The sequence below is a fragment of the Phallusia mammillata genome, chromosome 1, assembly GCF_965637545.1.
Source record: "Phallusia mammillata chromosome 1, kaPhaMamm4.hap1.1, whole genome shotgun sequence".
Taxonomy (NCBI): Eukaryota; Metazoa; Chordata; class Ascidiacea; order Phlebobranchia; family Ascidiidae; genus Phallusia; species Phallusia mammillata.
The window spans coordinates 30,087,899-30,108,790 of NC_137252.1; the positions used below are offsets into that span (position 1 = coordinate 30,087,899).

The window sequence follows — 20,892 nt, forward strand, 5'->3', positions numbered from 1 at the left end:
TCTGCAATGAATAAAGATATGTAGAAAAATATGTGTTGTGAAATCACCACCTTTGCCAATGCAATGTATACAGGATACCCACCAAATATGGAATAGTTAACAATTTTCTAAGACTACACTTTTAACAAATAGGGACAAAAAGTTGTAAGTCAGCAGGCTATTGGTATTGGGTTCGGGTCGTGTTGTGGCTTAAGTTTAGTTAAAAGTTAAAACAAGCTTATTTCGGGCCTGACTTTCCCGTCGCAATTTCATTATTTTACGGACGTAATCCTGGCTTTCTTTACGAAAATTTGGATCAGGTTTGGGCCGGTTTCGGGTTTCGGTTTCGGGCCAGCTAACGAATCTGCAAGCTCGTAAGAGTGTAAGACACCAAAACGGCTTAAAACTCAAAAATATGCAGTCTTGTTAAAACTGGTACCTATTGCATTAAAAGCAGGTAGCTATATCCGCTTACACACTTTGATTGTAATTTTTAAACAACATAATTAAATTCGATTTTATCCGACACCAGAAATATTCCTTAACGGCGCCACTTACCGAGAAAAGTAAGAACGAGTAGAAGAAGGCAAATAAGAACGAATAGCTTTTCTCGAACACACAAGGAGGTGCTCCAGGCGTATTGAATTGCAAACCCGGCAGCAAAACCAACATTTGCAATCGTAAATGAAACCTCGCGATTTGCATAGAACATTTGAGTGTACATGTCTGTGGACAACGATGGGTCAAAAGTGACGTAAAACGTCCTTATACAGCATAGTTATTACGAAGCAGCAATGCTTCTGTATTAAACTCGCACAGATCGGTTTTAAAACAAGAGATAAGTTTGTCACCCTTTTGGGCATTATCAACCCTTTATTCAAATAAAATATGAGACATACGAGAACAGAAGAGAGCAGGCTGTTTGAACAATGTTTATGAAATCTAAGTGTCTGTTTACAAAATCACCTGTAAGTTACTTGATAATTCCATAACAGTTGTAAATATGTACGATAGCAACTCTATATTTATACTAGAAAGCTACGTTAGAGGAAAAAATAGAAAAAATCGACGAAAATAAATCACTTACTTGATATTAAGATCTGCCACAGAGCACCTGAAACCCCGAGTAAGGAAAATGTGACGTACACCACCCACGTGGTGGTGCTGCTCGGTTGCCACAAGAGGGCGGTGACGTGCGCTGTAAGGTCAAACACCAAGACCGTGGCCAAAAGTGCCTGGTAACCATGCTTTCCGAGGACCAGACCTCCAATATAACACGAGATGGCGCTAAGGAGCGCAAAAATTATGTTCAAAATTCCAACCTACATTTAAACAATACCGATATTGCATGTCTGAGTGAGATTTGAGTATTTTTGACATTACAATGCGTCAACAAGCATTATTATTATTCGGTTTAGGCATATATTTTGTCTTGTTTTTAATTTTACATGGTACTGCTCTCGATTCAAACAATGTCAATTGTCAGTGGATATATAAGTTCACAAAAAGTTATTCGTCCTTAAGGTTTGGAACATACGTACTTCGCCTTAGTATCCGCAATATCTTATTTAAATCCAATCTTATGTAGACTGTAACGTCTCTTATTTTAAATATTGCTGTCGTGCCAATGAGCTCAGCGAGTAAAGTGGACAGTACAATTTAGGTGCCGAAACGTTTAGTACAAACAATTCCGAAAATTTAAGTGCAATAATAATTATTAGCTTCATTTATGTTTAAATCTTTTCATTATAACTTGAGTTTCATCACCTGACTAACTCCCATCACGCATGACGTGTAAGCCCTGGTTAGGTCGGAAAACACAAAACCGTTTACGTGACCGTAGTACAGCGACATGGGAAAGATAAGGATCTGATCAAGTTTTGAAGCTTGTGCAAACGTGTCCTTCACAGTGGTGGTCAAGACTCGTAAAGTCTGTAAAAACAATTTTCAAGATTTTAATCTAAAGTCTTATTGATTGTTGAGGGTGGACAATCGTAAAATTAAAGTTTTGATTCGCTTACCTCTGTCAGTTTGCTTTTTTCGTCGTTTGCGCAGGCCACAGTTCCATTGCTTTTATTTTCGTCTACTGTGTTAGCCAACGACGACTTTTCCGTAACTATATTATCCGGGTCATTATCACAGTATACAGTTTCTTTGTTCTTTTTGTAATCAAGAGGCATCTCTGGGAGCAGAAACACGTGGATCAAAATTCCTGTAAAATAAATATTTTGAATCGAGCGTTAAATATGCACGTAACAATTATATTCGTATGGTAGCTAACAGATAGTAAGTGACAGCTTATAAAAAGTTACGTCCTCCCGAAATACGGGTAGCTAGTTTTTAAGGCCCCCTTGTCTGTTCCCACCAACGTTCCTCCACTGTCGTGTTTACCCACAATGCGCTTGTGAGCCCTAGTCATGTAACGCATGTGGTGTAGCTGCAGCGCGTTCAGCCATTACCCACCAATTGTCCCCTTAAATGTTATGCGCTTCAAAACGTTTCAACAATCTGTATTTCGAATTTTGCATGCAGTCTTTTGCAAGTTACTTTATTGGGCCACAGATTCTCAATCCACGCCCAAAACAACGGCGTCCTGTTGCGGGTTCTAATCCCATCGTATACTCTACATCAGGTGTGGCCAACACGTCGATCGCGATCGACTGGTCGATCGTCTGCTTTTGACTGGTCGATCCCACTAAATTCTCCATTACTAATCAAAAGCTTATCAATTGAAAAACAAATTAAATAATATAAAACAGCACTTCTGACATTTTGACACAACCCACAAATGTGCAATGAGACAATAATAATGTAAATGTCACTCTCTTTGTTGGGTAACAATTGTGATTTTAGCAACAAATTATGTCGTTTGTCGTCACAACTTTAATGTTTGCGTTAACGAAGCAGTTGCAATTGATTGAGGAGATTTAAAAGTTTGAAAAATATGTACATATGCGACGTTTTATTGTTGCAAGAACTGGGTGATGCTTTATAATAAAACTCATGAATATAAATATGTTGTAATCGTCAATCAAATCTCATGCAGAAATTTGCGTTATTGCTTTGTGTAAGTGGTAGCCTAAATTACTACTGATCAGTCGATCCTGTGCAATTAAGAAAATTTTCGTCGATCTTAACGACTAACAAGTTGGCCACCCCTGCTCTACATTAACGCAATGTTCGCAAGCTTGAATTTTCAATGTGGTCCACATTAAAACCTATGTTCTGCTTTTCTTCCTTTACGAATACATCATAAACCAAATTTAAAGTAATTATGCCAAACATTGTTTGCTTTGTGGGATTTGAACTAACATCCTACCTGTTATCATAATTACGACAAACGATCCCAACAGCACATAAATCGGAGTCCGACTCGCGGGCACGTATCGTTCAATGTTCGCTTGCGTGACGTTTGGATCTTGGCAATCATTGGCCCCACAGTACATAAGGTCTGGCTCCAAAGCGTTACCAAAGTACATTGTAAGGTTCGAATTTGAACTGTTAAAACTTGCTGTGGTGTGAGTTGCCGTAGGTTCGGAAGGATTCATGAAACGCAAAATAGCAAACACGAAAAAATTGCCGAAAACCTGTAAAATCCAAATGTATTTGATTTAATCATATTACATAAGACCCATTGAACGCCTTATGCCTAATCAGCCGGTCACCAAGCATGCCCCATAGCCTAATTGCCACATAGTTATTCTTGGTGGCCAACTGATTCGGCATGACGCTTTTTATGGGTCTGGCGTATTATGACTTCTGTATGGTTGTGCCGTGATTACTGGTATACAAATAAGCTTCAGGACTGAGCCCAGTTATAAATTGATGTTCATCTTAACTCATATTCGATGTCAGCATGAAAACCAGTTGAAAACGCAGGGGTATTTTGTGCATGGGAAAACATCAACTAGCTTATAGTAAAACGAAAAATGCACATTTATTCGGATGCAACCTTTAAAGCTGTTTTTAAAGCAACAAAACGAAAAAGTTGTCAATGCTTTGAATATTGGCTGAAGTGACAGGTTAGTTGTATTCAACCTTTTTTTATGCCTGACATTTCAATGCAAATAAGATGCCTTTATTTGAATTTTGTTTTCTCACCATATTAAATTGGATCAGCCCAAAAATAATGCCACTGAACTCTTGTACGCAATTCTCTTCAGACTTGGACGAATGGCGAGCATAGATTTTGCCGAAGTGGTTAAATATGGCGCTGATTGGAACCCAGAAAAGTGACTCAGCAAATCCAACAATCACCCCTGTTGCCATAAGCAGATATGTATCTGCAAGAAAGAAGATAACCTATAAAGAAGCTTTAGATATAGTCTATCTATATCATATAGACCTTAATAAAGAACTGTTTGCGTGCGACTGTCTGTAAGCAATTGCTATTTGGTCCATCTGTTTGGGTTTTAACGTAGGGACGTTAATACAACAATTTGCAATTGTGCTTTTAGTTAACTGTTGTTTTTAGTAAACCATATCATATGTAAATTGTTGAAAATAATTGAATAAAAATATATTATATCAAAAGAAACGCGTACTTGGGTAGAGGTTGGCAATCACGTAGATGAGATAGGCAACTTCACTTGCTATAAGAGCCCGTTTGATGCCTACCATTCTCAGTAGCACTGGAGTTACGAAGAGACAAAATACCATCGATGCGACATACCCGACAGCAGTAGCCTTTGTACCTGCAAAAAAGATTAAAATTACACTTTGAAAAGCCTCCAAAAACTTGCAACAACAAGTTCTAATTGTGAGCATTTGAACGAAACAGCATCTGACTCTTCAACAGGCAGCATAGTCATCGACGACCACCGTTTATGTAATTAAGTAACTAAGAACGGAAAGTATTTTCCAAGTAACGAAATCAGACGATGAATTTCTGGGTATATATATATATATATTTCGCCTAATGGCAGCTTCAGTTCCTATAAAAACCACAAGATAAAACGTCGATAAAAAGGAGTTTCAATTGAAGTGTATAGTGGAAGATAACATTGCACTACGAATATAGACCCTAATCAGTTTTCATATTGATAGATGTGTACTAATTGGCGGTTTTGTTTGCCTTATTTTGTGTGCGTTTTGCAAACTTCCGCTTATACAGGATAACCCATAAACCGAAGTCAAAACAACTGTCGGTGTCATTACTTTGTCAACCCATGCGTGTAAAGGTGTACACATCCTTCATCGTATAATCTATTAATAACGAACTGACATTTGCCATATTTTCACAGCAAACATTTACTCGTTGTGAAATCGAACTGCAACCCTATGCCAACCTGCACACGAATTTGGCGCATGTATTGCAGCTGGGTACCGATAAGGTTAAATTATAACTTTTTTGTTGTTGCGAAACAACGGATCGGCAACAATGAAAGGCACATTGCACAGAGCCAACAAACCGGCACAAAGATCGGAAACCAAAGAATATCTACTGGATGCAGCATAAGGCTATTTAAAAACACCAAAACCGTAACCATAGCACTAAGCGCTATACGTTTGTACTGTTACGTTAAAGTTATCAACGCATTGCGTTTTTAAAATCCCTTTTTTGATATCACGCGGTCCTTCGCATATTTTGTAAAAAATAAGAAATCTCAAAAAATACGCTTACCTAGGCCGTCTTCTATATTGATACTTGATTGCAGTTGCAGCGTTGACGAAAATCCACTAAAAACTAGAACAACTGCAATACAGGCCACTACAAATCTTCTTTTTACTTTGACTTTAATCTTGTGTCTAGCTCTTGAATGGGCTTCAATATCTTTATTCTCGGCCTTATTAGTCGTCTTCATTTCATGGGCGGCAGAGCAAATTCTCGTGTTTCGCTGGTGTGGCAAAACTATTACTCTTGACAAGTCAACAGTCAACTCTTCCTATCACGGTACCAGCTGGTATTTTTATGACGACAAAATCTGCTGACTGAACTGATGTGAGTTCATGAAACTGTCTCATTACAGATACATATGGCTTTTTCCAATTGGTAACGCGTAATTAGCAAAAAAAACAGTGCTCAAAATTTTAATTGGATCTTGACTGATGCATCGACTTATTATTAACACAAGTTTAAAATTCAAACTCATCATAAAACAAACGTTTCGTACAAACCGTCTCCACTCATCCAATATTTTTCAACTGGATGACACATGTGATCAGCTGTGGTCACTGAAGCGTGCAGTATTGTGTCTTGTATTTGTAATTTGTATTAGGTTAGGTTTGTTTGTTGGGTTTTTGAATTGAATGCTTTATTGTGTTCTAATGTGCTAAACACTACCATGAACCCCACTATATTATCACCAGCCATCATACGCATGCTACATGACAAGCTGTATGAACGAAGAAAAGTCGCCGCGCTAGAAATTGAAAAGTAAGTTGTTTTTGTTGCTTTGTTTGTTTGAGTTGAGTTTATTTGCTTGATAATTTGTAAATTAATAAATAACACATGACAGCCAACGAACTTTGATACACAAGACACATACTTAAACAGAAGCTTTGATAAAAAAACAAAATTATATTTTCACTGATGGTGACAATTGTTTTTGTAGAAACGTCTTTAACGTCCGTCTGAAAATCATAACAGGTTGCCTAAATTGAACGAAAAAAGGAAAACTGTAATTTTGTGTAATACAAGTTAATGTGTCTATTTAAGTTTCAAGTTTGTTAAAGAAAATTCAAAAAATTAAGTTTTTATGTGTCTAAGCCAAAATAAACAATTTATGAAAAATATAAACAACTGTACAAAATGTCGTGATTGTTTTATGCGTATTTAACACAAACTGGTTTTGGTGCTAAAGTTTACAAAATAACTTTTTTAGGCAGGTCAGGAGCTATGCGAATGAAGGAAGTAGCATTCAAATTCAAGAAACTGTAACCCTACTGGCTCGTGACTATACCCTTTCACAAAACCCGAACAGTAGGAAAGGAGGATTGATTGGACTTGCTGCATGTGCCATCGCATTGGGAAGCCAGGTTGATTATTATTCATTTATTTGATTGTTGTGGGTTCAGAAATATAGACCTTTGCTTATGTTGAATTGCATATGAAAACCTGGAAAAAAATTACAATTATGTAAATGCCTGTGCCATTGGTCTATTGCATTAAAATGAACTGTAAATTTTGACCTTTTGTGTATTAGAACATTCAGCCATATCTGGAAAGTCTGTTGAAACCAGTTTTGATTTGCTCATCGGACCAGGATAGCAGAATGAGATATTTTGCTTGTGAATCTCTGTACAACATTGTCAAAGTGTCGCGATCAGACACACTTCCGTATTTTAATGAACTGTTTGATGTCTTAAGCAAAGTGAGTGACCAACATTTTGCATGTACTTGGGTTTGCATTGTTATTGTATCAAAAGCAATTAAAATTTGTGCTTAAGTCCAGAGATGCATTTAATCCTAGAAATGTATTTTTGCATGTTTTGTAAGTTTCTTAAACTTTTTTATGGGTTTAATGGACTGAGTAAACTTGCAATTCCAATGTTTCTATTTTTAGTTGTCTTCTGACCCAGACACTAATGTTCGAAATGGATCAGAGCTTTTGGATCGACTATTAAAGGCATGTAGCTTAATCATGTGTTGGAGATCAAATAGCTGTTATTTATACATGTGATATATTGCTTGAAGAAGAATAAGTAGATTATCTTCTGTTTCTAATATATTTAACACCTAGTTCTTTTAACAGTCATTTGAAACTTCCGTAATCAGACTTCAACAAAAAACAAGTTATTGCACATTTTATTGCTGTTTTTCAAACAAAATGGGCTGAAAGTTTAAAAAAAAATCTTGACTTTCAGGTCCAAAATTCAAAAAAAAAAATTTACCCATAAAATTGACTCCCAACTCTACATGGCAAATGATCTAGTTTTTGACATTGCGTTGTAAATAATACGAAAATCCTTTACCAGTTTATTTTAAAACCTTTAATAAAATCAATTAGATATGAGTAGTAAACATTTTTGTTTGTGAAATTTTAGGATATTGTAACTGAAACACCAGCATTTGACGTTGCTGCATTTGTCTTGCTGCTAAGGGAGAGATTTTACACCAAAAAACCTCACACAAGACGGTTTCTTGTCCAATGGCTCATATGTATTATGTCCATTCCTGAAATTGACACGCTTGCTTTTCTACGAGAGCTTCTGGATGCATTATTTCTCATTTTGGGTGATTCAAGCAAAGAAATACGAAACATGTGAGTCAGACTTAAATTGAGTTTTGAAATTGAGTAGGCAAAATATATGATATGACTCACTATTTGGTATTATATTTACCAAGTTTATTTCGGCAAAACATTTAGCTTTTATTTTTTATATACCTGCCAATAACTTACGATACAAAAGCTGAAGTACACTGAACACTTTTTAAAAGAACAAATTTTCTGGCAATAAAACAATTTCTTTTGAAAACAGAAATTTGTCTAAGCAATTAACTTTGCATTTGCCTAAATGAACTGAACAATTGGCATACCAAAAGTTTAGGATCGTGTTGAAAAGAGTTTATGCATTTGTGATTTATTCCTGGATGATTGTTAGATGATTCAGGAAAAGGTCATCATCAATCAAAACCATGAACATATGTAGAATCATGCATTGCTGTGATATTCAATGCAGCTTAGTCTTCTTAAAGTTCAGTGTTTTCAATTTTACTGCAGAAAAATATTTTGGTATTTTATTGAATTGGGTATGGGCATGGGTTACAGCACAGTGTAAGTATCCTAACTAATCTGGTAATAAAATGAACATGTGATATTTTGTTAAACATGTTGATTTTATGGTTTGTAAACTGAATATAGGTTCATAAGTTTATAGGTGTCAGTATTTCCAAGGTGTTTTGGCCAAAGTGACAGCTCTTTGCATAAGAATCTTAGTGTAGGTTTCTAATCATAACCTTTATATTTAAGTGTTTAATTGGCAAAGCCACAACTACAGGGAACTTACTGCTTTCTGTAAAATATGTAGTGAAGTACATGTTTTGTAGCTTAAATTTATTTTGTGTTGTAAGTTCAACCACTGTTCAAATGGTAAAAATGTATATATGATCACCTACAACAGGGGTGCACAACCTACCGCTATACAACCACATGTGGCCACAGAGATGGATTTATGCAATCGTAAACATGTGTAAAATACATGTACTGTTGACTGTGAATTGATTAAAACTCTTTTGCTGAACATTTAGCTTTGAAAAACTGGTTGATAAAATAAGGACCTGTGATGTGGTCGTCATGGCAAAAAGGTTGTGTAGCCATGACTTAGAAGTATAGTTTAAATAAATCTATCAAATTTATTTCATTTAGGTGTCAAAATATGTTGAATGAATTTCTGGTGAAAATAGGTGACACACCACAGAGGGTAGATTTCAATGGAATGATAAATATTGTGGTTGGACATTGTCAGTCTCCAGGTCTCACAAGTGTTTGTAATCCTTTTGTTTTTACTGCATGCAGACATTATATATACAACCTTACCATATAATATAACAAACAAACAAGCTTTGACATGAAAAGAAAGAATATTATTATGCTAAAAAGATATTTTTTTTGTAAAAAGTCTTGTGTCAGGCATACTGTATTACAATTATTGCTCTTTCAGCAGATTTTATTGTAGAATAACCCATGTCTCGATGTTTCATATGAGACACCTTCAGGATAATGGAATATGGCAAAAAAGCTTTATTTACTTAACTTTCAATTTTTTTGCAGATACGCTAATCAAGGGAACCGCTTTGGAATGGCTTCACAAGTTTATCAAATATGCTGGTCCACAAATATTACCTTTTGCATCTGGGATAGTTGGTGCTATTTTGTCAACCTTAGCTTGTGAAGAACCTGAGCACAAAAATATCCTTTCTGAAAATAGATTAGAAAAAGCAAAAAATGTATTACATTTAATAGGAAATGCGTGACATTTATAAAATCTCGATTAAAGCATGAAGAAGTTCATTGTGGTGTTGCAACGCCATACGGGTATACAGTTTGACCACCAACTACAAATTTTAGTACTACTACAATGCTAAGTCCCGACTCCTCTGGTGTTTTCGGTTCATAGGATGAAAAATAGTGACAAACAATTTCAAAGTTGACAAAATTTATCATTACATTGTTGGTTCACAGTTAACAAAGATAAATGTCTTTGGCAGTCTGTTTGTAGGTCTATATTACTGCTTATGTAAGACTAGTCAAAAAGTTTTAAAAAAAATCCAAGACAACTCTCCATTTCCAATTTACAAAATCAATACATTATTTATTTCCAATTGTGTTTGAAAATTAAAACAGTTTATAATACTAAAGATTTTGTTTTGTTGTTGCTTGGCAAAAGTCAACTAGTATATTATAATTCTTTAACTGATCCAATAAACATGTGAAAGAAACAGCAAAGATGGCAAATCAGAGTTTGATGAAACTGATTGGAAGCAACTATGACCAAAAAGATCAAGAGCATGAGTAAGCACTACTTATTCCACAAAACAATATTTCAAGTGATTTACCAACACAGCAACTAATAAATCTCTTTTACTATCAAAACAGTAATTGGCAAATTATTGGCCGCAGTTCAATTGTGAGTTCAAACGTGAATTTTTATTTGAGCCACACCTCAAGTGACATAGGCATAAAACACCTAATTTGTGTTCGGGTCTTGTTTAGTAACTAACACATTTGTACACATTAATTTAACGGATACAACATTAAAAAGAGTAAGTTTTTGGCTTGGTAAGTTAAAGGCTACATGGCCTCTCTGGTACAAGTGATTACTAGTTTCGGTAACCTTAGCAAAAGTTGCTGCTGCTCTAAAACACTATGCTTTGTTTCTAATCCTTGGTTTAGTTTGTTGAAACCTATTGTTCCATTTCCCTCCCATTGTATGTAACTATGAATTTTGGTAAAAACAATATGGGAGCATTTTAATCAATTTGGGGAGATTGAGTGCCTAACAAACAGAAACACAGACAAAAATGATTTTGTTTCATTACCTTTCAAAAGAGATGGTGCGCTAAAACTGGCTTACGCTGAAAGAAATCAAGAACTAGATGACTTCATCATTCACAAGCGTCTTGTCAATGTAGCTTAGGGATTTTAGCAAAACTTTTTCATGAAATGTTTTTTTGCTCATAGGTCTTCACTACCTTTGAAAGAAATGGTCTCTGTTTTTAAACAATATCTTTACTCCAAATCAACTGTTACCAAGTGTGCTGTGATAAGATGGATCTCCCATCTGCTTGTGCAAATTCCATACAGTGTAAGTTCTTCATACAAACTTCCTTTTCTGACGACATTAACAATTGTTTGTTGGTTTGCTAGTTTTAAGGCAGATTTTGATGCCAGCCTTTTGAAATTTTGTGTGCATAATTTATATGCCAGTTAGTACCATTATAAACCCATTGCTTTTGAACCGATGCATGTATATTTTTAGTGAATTGTTTATCACTACTGTTTGTGCAATTATAAAAATAACATTTCAATAAGTTTTTCCACCAAATAAAGGTAAGATTGCAAATGGCCTGGAAGAATTATAACAGTATAGGCATTATATCGCATTAGACTGTTTTAATGTTCTCTCCAAAGCAGTTTTATCACTCTAGGCTTTTATATTGTGTTTTAGATTTTCAACCACATTGAACAACTTTTCCCAGAAGTAATGAGGATGCTGACAGACCATGCAGACGAGGTAGAGAAAAGAGTAGTATTTTTCCACCACTGTGCAGTACTACACTGTTTTTTAGGGCTTGATGGCAAAGATGCAAGTGTGCATGATGACGCTTACACTTTATCTTTGCTGTTACCAAAAAGCAGTTTTATATTGAAAGCATTTTTCTTCCCAAAAGGGTTTTGGTTTATGTAATTTGCTATAAATGAAAAAGTAGTTTGTTGGTGTACTACAACCTTGTTAGTGTACTACAACCCGGAAACAAAAACTCGAAAACAGCGTTGTTTTGTGTAGCCAAATAAAATCCTAACTTTGCTTCCTTTTTTAAGGTGGTTTTAAAAACCTTGGAATGTTTGGCTGAAATAGCATCTTCGCCTGCTGGAAAACCAATAGATAGCAAATTGTCTGTAGGAACCAGGCAAAATTGTAAGTTTTTTTAGTCATCGGTACTTAATTGTTTCTCCAAAATCGGACAACATTTTTTTTTTATTAAATATTTTGACATTACTGGCTGTTTTTGTGACGTTCAGTATTATTACGTCACCAGTAAACGCTTCGACGCAATCTCTGACGTCACCGCTGGTTTTGAACGTCTACTTCACAAAGTTTATTCATCACTTGTTGGAACTCTTTAAAACCGACAATAATTTGTTGGAAGTTCGAAGCACATTTATAATCAGGTAACTTTGTCAGCATAATCTTCCCTTTTTTGTAACAGATACCTGTGCTGCTTATGCATGTTGCTATTTAAAGCTAAGAAAGAAGAACCCTATCGGCTGTCTTACATGAATATGCTTTGGCATCCCCATAAGTCTTATTTTAAATTACTACAGACGAATCTGGTTAACCTTAAAATCAATGTAAATTTATGTAAAAGCTTCAAGCCAATAATAGACAAGCTGCAGATAGTGCACACTGTTTCAAACTTTTTAGCCTGTTACACCCAACAAACTGTAGTGTCGTTAGGCCGTCTCTTGTCACCAGTACACTGATGAGACCTTATTGGTCAAAACATATTGCACTGTCTGTAGTTAACACTCTTGATTTTAGTGTGAAAAAATCCACAATATCTTTCCGTAATTTTTTCTCGACAATTGACTAGTTTGTGATTTACTTTCCCAAATTAAACAAAAAATGCAGTGAACAGGAATTTACTACATTCATCTTTGACTCGCTTTGTTTAATTGGTGCCATGTTCATTTTTAAGACAACTTTGCGCGCTGTTGAACGCGGAAAATGTATTTCGGGCAATAGCAGAAGCCCTTTGCGCTGAAGAGAAAAAAGAAGACGAACTGTTCGTTGACGGCGAAAACCCGAAATTTTGTGCACACGCTGTAAAGAAGATTAACAGCATCCTGATGACATCCAGTGAATTACAAGAACTACGCGATAAACTGAAGAACGGAGAGGGCAGTGTAAGTTATGTCCTGCTGTGTTTGGTGTTCAGATAATCACAAGATTCTGGTGTATATTTTAGCATTTCAAGTTTCCTTCCTTATTTTGACAAAAGTAGTTACTTATCTTGAATATAATTAACAATTTCAAGTTTCTGAGGCATTTTTATGCTCATATTCATCTTCAAAATTATGCTCATGTTCTTTCCCTAATTTGCATAAATTTAAGTGGATGTTAAATTTACAAAAGTTAAAGCTTCGTTAAATTTAATTTCCCAACTTGTTGGACAACGTGCACCTATGTCTCATGATCTGTGTAAATTCAAATGTATGACCAAAATCTACATCTGTGCAATATTTTTTTCCAGGAAACAAGCGACTTCTTCTGCTGCTTATACAAGAGTTGGTGTCACAATGCTGTTGCTACCATCACCTTATGTTTGCTCACACAAAACTATCAGCAATGTTGTCAGCTTCTAAATAAATTGTATCCTTTGTTATTAGCTATGACTTTGCCATATTATAACCGTTACACATAAACTATAACCTACGTTAGCTGTACCACTGCAACTGATATACAAAGATTGTGGGTTTAAATCCCACCATTGGCATCAATTTTATCTCGCCTTTTTCTGCATATTTGAAAGTGCTGTTATAAGTTTGACTATTTTGACTAAATTTTTTTCTAAATCTTGTGATTCCTTAACTATTGTCTTCAGTTCAGATTTTGAGTTGACTGTAGAATTTTTGTTGGAACTCGATAAGCTGGTGCAGCTGCTGGAATCACCCATATTTGCTTGTAAGTAATTTCTCTTATCTAGTGAGAATGACCACATCATGCGTTGTCCGTCCACCGGATCCACCGAAAAATAAAATGAAAAAAAAACACCCCAATGCATGTTCGGCAACACAATCATATGTTTTTGTATTGATATATTTTTTCTCTGACCATTTTAATTCCTGACAGTTTTGAGGTTACAACTATTGGAATCACCGTGTCGGCGTTATCTCACCAAATCACTCTACTCCTTACTTATGTTGCTGCCCCAAAGTCGGTCCTTCGACACTTTGTGTCACCGCCTTAACTGCGTCCCAAACCCGCATCTCCTACCTGAACTATCCGAGTGAGTAACATTGTTTTACTATTTAACTTTCTGCTTGCAACCAGTTCGAATTTCGAAAAAAATATTCTAAAAACTATTGATGGTGATTAATACAGATGTCGATTCAAACTACTCACTACTCGACAACTACTCGTTTTTATGTTTGTTTATTGTCCACACACTACATGCTTGAATTTTACTGCTATAGTCTTGGGCGAGTACTCTTACCAAACTCGACCTGTACTCGTTTTATTTTTATGCCCATTAACTTGTATTTGGCAGCAAGTATTTCATAAAGAGTCTTTATTTGTTACGAGTACTTTTTAACAAACTCTCGCTTCTACTCTACTCGTTTTGTTATTTTAATACTAATGACTTGTATTTGGCAGTACATATTTTATTAAGAGTATGAAGTTCCTACTAGTACTTTTAACGAACTCGAGTTTCTACTCGCTACTCGTTTTTTTGTTATTTTATTGTGTACTGACTTGTATTCAGCAGCACGTATTTCATAAAGAGTCATAGATTGTTACGAGTACCTTTGAACAAACTCGATTTCCTACTCGCGCAGACATAGCAACTCCGGTAACCGACTCGACGACGTCGATTTCGACGAATTGTTCCAACATTTTGTCACCGTTCAACGTCAACATGCGGCCTTTCGAAAACACAAAAGACTACAGGCCTCTGCTGCTATTCATGCCACGTGACCCGTTACCATGGCGACCATAAAGTAAAACTATTCGGTTGGTTTCGATTTGAGGATTTTTGCAATATTAAAAGTGTTAATTTGTACAATTTAAAAGCAACTAATTGTTTTATTTGTGTAGGTTGCAAAGGAACTTTGAACAAACATTTGAGGAAATTTGGTTGAAAGTTGATTTTTGGATGTAGAATTTGAAGCAGTGGTTTTCTTCAATCCTTGCGTCTCGCAGCCATTGTTTAGCATACTTGTAGTGCTAAGTGTTTGTTTTCTATTAAGAAAATCTTTTTTGGCTTTTCCCAAAGTAACCTTGTTGTCTGCTCATTGCACTTGTTCCTAAAGTGAAGATCTTGTTTTGCTGAATTGGATCGTCCAAGCAGTTTCTCTTTCCCAACGTTTCTGCTTCCTGTGTTTTCGATATTTATCGTCAAGCGTTTGCAGTTTTACCTTCAGAAACAAACCCCGTAAAGTTCAAAATCCTATCAGCTGTTATTTTTAACTGTGCAATATAGAATTTGAAGCATAAAAGAGCAAAGACTTAAGTTCAAACACGAAACTATAACCAAACCACTACCAGAGTTTTAATGACTCCAGTTAGTGGAAGTTTATTTTACAAGATACAGATCTCTAACTAAGTCTTATTAAGCATGTTACAGTACCAAAACTTTTTTCTGTCCCTAAAACGTTTTGTTATCTACATCTCGCATCTTTTTTTTACAACTGCCTCAATTCGGTAAAGACTTAACCCGTCTTCTTAGTAGGGTGCAAGGGACATTATTGGTAGTTATCAACGTTTTAACCTATTTATTTCAAGAGATAACTAAAATTTAACCTCAGATTTTTTTTTGGTTGTTTCCACCTCCCAACATTTTTCATACTTTTTGTCGTTTTGCTACAGATTTTCTGTACTATATCTAAACGGTGCGAACTGATGTGTATGTTATTACAAAATAGTGGGTTTGTAGTAAAAATCACACATGCTATTGTGCAGTCTGCTAATCGCTTTATTCCAGGATTTTTTTACACAGTGCTGTCTTTTTGTTTTGGGTCCGTTGCTGATGACAAACTTATTCTGTCACAAAACGCTGTGTCTGGCTCTGGCTTATTTGTAGCCACTATTGTGAACATTTCAAAGAGGCTGAAAACTTACTTGTTTTGCTTTAAAAGCAGCCAAATAATTTGTACTAAACTACTCCCGGGGTCCGCAAATAGTGACTCGCGAGACCGTCCGCTTTGTGTTGTTGGAAATATCCATTTCTGGACCCTTGTAATATAGACAGTTTTTCAGAGTTTTTTACCAATAGGGCAACCGCCGTTGATGAATGATTTGTTCACTTAGCAGTACACCGAGCGTTTTTCAAAAAATGTGCAATAAAGTGTTCTGTGTTATTGTTTTTTGCTCATTGTCTCGAAGCTAACAATATATTTGTGATAGCATGGGTTTAATATTTGTCATAGCATGGGTTTTGTCTTCTACCGAAATTAAATTCCCAGGATAATTTGGGTAATAAATTTAACATAATGTTTTTGGGTACATCTGGTAAATGGATGTTTTGTTTGCAAACGTGGCTTTCCAAAAGTCTGGCCTTAATGCCTAAATCTTAAAAGGCCTGTTCCTAACCGCAACATTGTTCAGCTGATACAAAAATCACAAATGGAACTGTTTTCCGTGTTCAAGTTTTGGCAAGACAAACTTTGAGGTGGTAGCTCTCATTGGACAAACTCGACACAATAGAGCCAACTTCCATTTAAAGGCTACGCCAGGCTTTAGTATTGAAACGAGATAGCCTTCACTCCATCTGTGGTGTGTGGACAATACGTTTGCTGTGTTAAAGGCATGTTTATTTAGGCTATTCGCTTTAAACAGGCGTCTGTTCAAGGCCCACTCACGCCGTTAGAAAGTTATTAATTTATGAAGTTGGGCCAATCAGTTTGAAGTGTAAAGCTAATGTTGTTGGTTTGTGTGTGTAGGTATTTAAAAAAGTTTAAAGTTTAGTGACAATTGAGATCAGGATATTTTGTTTTGGCAATTTAGGCAGAAGTTTCAGTCAAAGGCAAGCTTAACCCCATTGGGTGAATTTGAAATATGTTAGGGATAAAATCCATTTTTTATGCCTGTAAAGGTAAAACAATTAAAAGGGTTCAAGAACCTCTGGTCCAGACATGTTTAACAGGTCTCTGAACTTTATTGCCTTAACGTGATGATTTAGCCTAAACATGCTGTAAATACCAAAGTTTAAAACCTCTTCGCACATTTTAAGCTATATGGTTACTGTAATACTAGGCTATAAGTTGTTGCTTTTGACAGGTAGTTTGGCAAAGCAGTATTATTAACAGTATTGCCATTTGTATTTTTTGCACAAAGTGAGGCATATGACAGGTGTGGGCTTGTTCAATTCGCTCGTCACTGCCACAAGAAGCGTGATTAGTTACCACAAGTACAAAACACAATAGTTACCTAATGTCAACATCTTTATAAAAGCTCAAAAATTCGCATGATTGCTTTGCCAGTGTGGTGGTATGTTTCGTCGACCACAACGCCTATATTGGTGATTGTGCGCTGACAATAGCCTTTGTCAGTAAAGCGCACTTTTGAAACAATGGGCTAATGTTACCAGCTCTTTTTTGTGGTTTCTTTGTCTATGGCTTGATCATAATTTGGGCTTGTGGGAGGCACAGGTCGCAGATATATCAGGACCTTTGCTTGTAGTAGGCTGGGCACAAGCTCCTGGACAATAGTTTGATAGCAATGGTATTTTCCGAATTTTGGCATTTGTTTGGCTAAGTGAAACTGGTGTCAGAATAAAACGTTTTTGATATTGGATGACTGTTGGTAACTGTGACATTTCGAGCACGTAGAAACATACAAGCATATTTTTTGACGGGGATTGTTTTTTATCGTTTTTTGAGTGGATAAATATACTTTGGGCCGCCGTTTTGTCGCAGTTTGATACTAGTATTTTCGTAAACACACAAAACAACAATAATGACTCAATTTAGTTAAAAACAGGGCTGCTGAAATTATCTTGATCTGTTCGTTAAAAGCCCATGAAATGAGAAAGGGGAAGTTGTGACAGGTTTTTGGTGCTTTTAAAGCCACTTGTAAACACTTTCATGGGGTGAAATAGGCTACTGAGGCATTTCAAGTTGCTCTTTCTAGGAAAAGTGGTCGATAACAATATGTGCTTGTGAAACCACTGATTTTTTCGTATCCTTGATTGTAGGATTTTTGAAACCACAAGTAATACATGTAGAGAGTGACTAATACTTACGCAAACATTGAAAGTGCGACTTAAACCACGATTTAGTCAACTGATCTTTTGCATACCATAGTTGGTATCACACAAATGTGCAGCGATAAGTCGGTAATGCACATTGTCTTTGTTCGTACAGATAGATAAGGTTGTGTTGTCTTTTTCACATTATAGCATGGGCGCCGGCACGTAGAGGCAAGAGGGGGCATACATTATAATGTGTTAGTGTGCTTGTTGACGTTATAGGGCTTTAGCAGTGGAGGGTTGCATACAGAAAAGATCATTTTAACCTCGTAATACACAATAAATTGAACTTCTAGATTCATAGGCAGTTACTTTAGGTAAAACGCAAGTTTTCTGCAAGCATCGCACAGGGTTAAGTTTTTTTTAGACTGCCTTTTTATAGTTACGTACGTACGTGGGCTCCAAAAAAATGTTTTTTTGGTTCGCAGATACGCAAATAGGCTCAAGGTATCCATCATGGCCGCTTTGGCTGTGTCTGCTCTTCACAGCGTTGACCTCTCCCACAAACGTGAAATAACAGTGCACCCTGACGCGTCTAAAAACTTTGATTTCACTTCAAAAACGAAGTTTGAATCTCAGAAGGCCAGCACATCGCGCCGAAGTCGTCTTTTTAAGGCACCCACAGCCCCCTACATCTATGACGTATGGAAGCTTCAGCCCCCCAACTTTAACCCCCAAGCATTCGAACCCACCCCAGTGCAGAGAAACACGCGTGAAGCCATCCGGCCGTGGCGCTATGACGATTTAACCGAGTTCAAAGGTGGTACGGCCCCTACAGCTGCAGAGCGTCGCCATAGCGACAAACGAAAACAAGATTATTTTAGACAGCTAGATGGAGACAAAGAGCGACGGGCGAAGACATGCAGCGATTTGGAAACTCGAAAAAACTTTCAATTACGTTTCCATATCGCTGATCCCTACGAAGCAAGAATTGAGTTTGTGAAATACGGCACAAACCCTAGTGGTCCGTACCAAATGCCACAACCGCATGATTTTCGTCAGGTAAGTGGCATTGCGTTCCGGTGAAGCAGTTCCACCTAAAATTATAACCCCATGAAACCACCACCGCGCCACATTAGGTGAAAGAAAAAGCAGAATTCCGACCACCCAGACTGATAATGTTTGCACAACACAGAGGCTTAAGCTTGAAATGCCACAGTTTAGAGCAGGGGTTCTTAACCTGGGGTGCACGCACCCCCAAGGGGTGCGAGAACTGTTCCTAGGGGGTGCGGGGATGCTGACCCATTAAGGTTGGTTAGGTCTATTCTATTTAAGCAATTACAGAAGGGGGAGCGAAAATTGGTTAGTGATTTGTAAGGGGGTGCGAAAATTGGTTTGTGATTTGAAAGGGGTGCAGCAAGGAAAAAAGGTTAAGAACCAGTGGTTTAGAGGCAACATTAAAGCATGATTTTTCGTTGTTTAGATTTGGGATTGCCAGTTTAAAAATATTGTGCTAATACCATTAGGCTGTAATCATATTGCGTATCATGCAAATTATTAACAAGAGGAAACGTGTTCTTTATAGTATCCCTCTTTGAAAACGCTTGGATTGGACGAGTTTGCCACCGACTATCAGCGCGACTGCATGGGACTAAAAACCAAGTCAGAAGGCTTGAGAACATGTGAGGAGTACAAATTGAGCGGCATTTGTGGTTGGTTTTGAGTTTTTTGCTTACTATTGATTAACGTAGTGGTCGGAGGCCCTATTGACGTTTCACGGAAGGTTCCATTCCGAACCAAGTCGGAATATGCGAGACCACGGCATCCAAAATGGGACACGCAACTTATTCTTCCCAAACTACCATTTCCAAACAAAATTGCTGCTTTTTCGGTAAGCTGTTTTAATTTTTCAGCATAAGGCCTTCGTGATAAGGCTAAAGCTCAAGTCATGCACTCAAGTCCGCGTTTTTATTGCAATTATATTTGTCTGTTGATCTGTTTTCCATTCTTTCCTATCTATAACCTTTTAATTTTTATCACTTTAGACTTGTTAAAATTGATTCTAAACTACCATTTATTGTATAAACCTCGACCGATTATATCAAAAAACAAAGCGACTTCTAATTGATAAAGGAGAATTGCAACTGGTCTTGAAGTTTATTTCCATTATCGTAGACTCGATTTCGGCGGTGTGGCTTATAACTTAGGTCTATGATTTTGAAATCCACTTTGAACGAAACAAACTGTATTACTGATAGCATAAGCAAAACAAAATTTTCTGGTAATATATTTAAATCGGAGGTTCGCTAAACCGTAACGACCCCACAGAACACACGCGTAGCTTTTGCTTCAGTTTACTTGCACTAACCCCATTACCATTAGGCCTACCCTCAACGTCCAAGCCCAGAAGTTTTATCAAACGAACGTTGGAACCACTGGCTTAAACTGCCTCCTAAAAAAAATACTATTTGTAAAAAGCAAGTAATAAAAAACAATCACAGGATAAACATCTGCTCAAAATTCATCCATGCAAATGAAAACGAATGCATTAATCTCATGGTATCACTTGGTTTCTAATAACTTGACTTGCAATATTTTCCAATTTATACTCCAATTTAAAAAATTAACATTGTCCTATAGCGCCACCGGCGGATGGACAGATCGGCTCGCAGCGCGTACATGGAGAGAGCTGAGGCGATGATGATCAAACGTCAGGAGGAAATCAACCGATACCGAAGGAAATTTCTGGAACAAACCAATTCCTGATTCTTATTTCCATTAACTCCTGCTGCACTTGTTTCTAAGAAGCTCTTAACTAACCACATAGGCTTATTTTTTGT

The 20,892-nt window shown here is 36.6% G+C and overlaps 3 protein-coding genes across 4 annotated transcripts; 2 read left to right on the forward strand and 1 right to left on the reverse strand.

Moving 5' to 3' along the window:
* Nucleotides 1-1,725: 1,725 nt before the first annotated feature.
* Nucleotides 1,726-5,783, reverse strand: LOC145210840 (UNC93-like protein). The gene is made up of 6 exons (XM_080080007.1): nt 5,603-5,783; nt 4,524-4,673; nt 4,081-4,262; nt 3,299-3,566; nt 2,001-2,191; nt 1,726-1,911 (listed from the first exon to the last, which is right to left on the reverse strand). Exons 1-6 carry the CDS (start codon nt 5,781-5,783, stop codon nt 1,726-1,728), a joined length of 1,158 nt encoding a protein of 385 aa, XP_079936133.1.
* Nucleotides 5,784-6,145: 362 nt separating this feature from the next.
* On the forward strand, nt 6,146-16,223 carry LOC145235250 (protein VAC14 homolog). 2 transcript variants are annotated; one of them, XM_080099574.1, is made up of 18 exons: nt 6,146-6,355; nt 6,804-6,957; nt 7,125-7,292; nt 7,485-7,547; nt 7,966-8,183; nt 9,288-9,394; nt 9,693-9,830; nt 10,349-10,433; nt 11,103-11,226; nt 11,590-11,655; nt 11,964-12,060; nt 12,182-12,314; nt 12,842-13,049; nt 13,397-13,515; nt 13,748-13,827; nt 13,996-14,152; nt 14,703-14,877; nt 14,962-16,223. In XM_080099574.1, exons 1-17 carry the CDS (start codon nt 6,264-6,266, stop codon nt 14,839-14,841), a joined length of 2,148 nt encoding a protein of 715 aa, XP_079955700.1. In that variant the 5' UTR covers nt 6,146-6,263; the 3' UTR covers nt 14,842-14,877; nt 14,962-16,223. The 2 variants fall into 2 exon arrangements, with proteins under 2 accessions (XP_079955700.1, XP_079955701.1); XM_080099575.1 differs by having other exon boundaries at nt 14,703-14,864.
* A 2,257-nt stretch (nt 16,224-18,480) lies between these two features.
* LOC145209073 (uncharacterized) lies at nt 18,481-20,890 on the forward strand. The gene is made up of 4 exons (XM_080079322.1): nt 18,481-19,114; nt 19,638-19,734; nt 19,804-19,943; nt 20,693-20,890. The coding sequence occupies exons 1-4, from the start codon at nt 18,569-18,571 to the stop codon at nt 20,816-20,818; spliced, it is 909 nt and encodes a 302-aa protein (XP_079935448.1). The 5' UTR covers nt 18,481-18,568; the 3' UTR covers nt 20,819-20,890.
* The last annotated feature ends 2 nt before the right edge of the window (nt 20,891-20,892 follow it).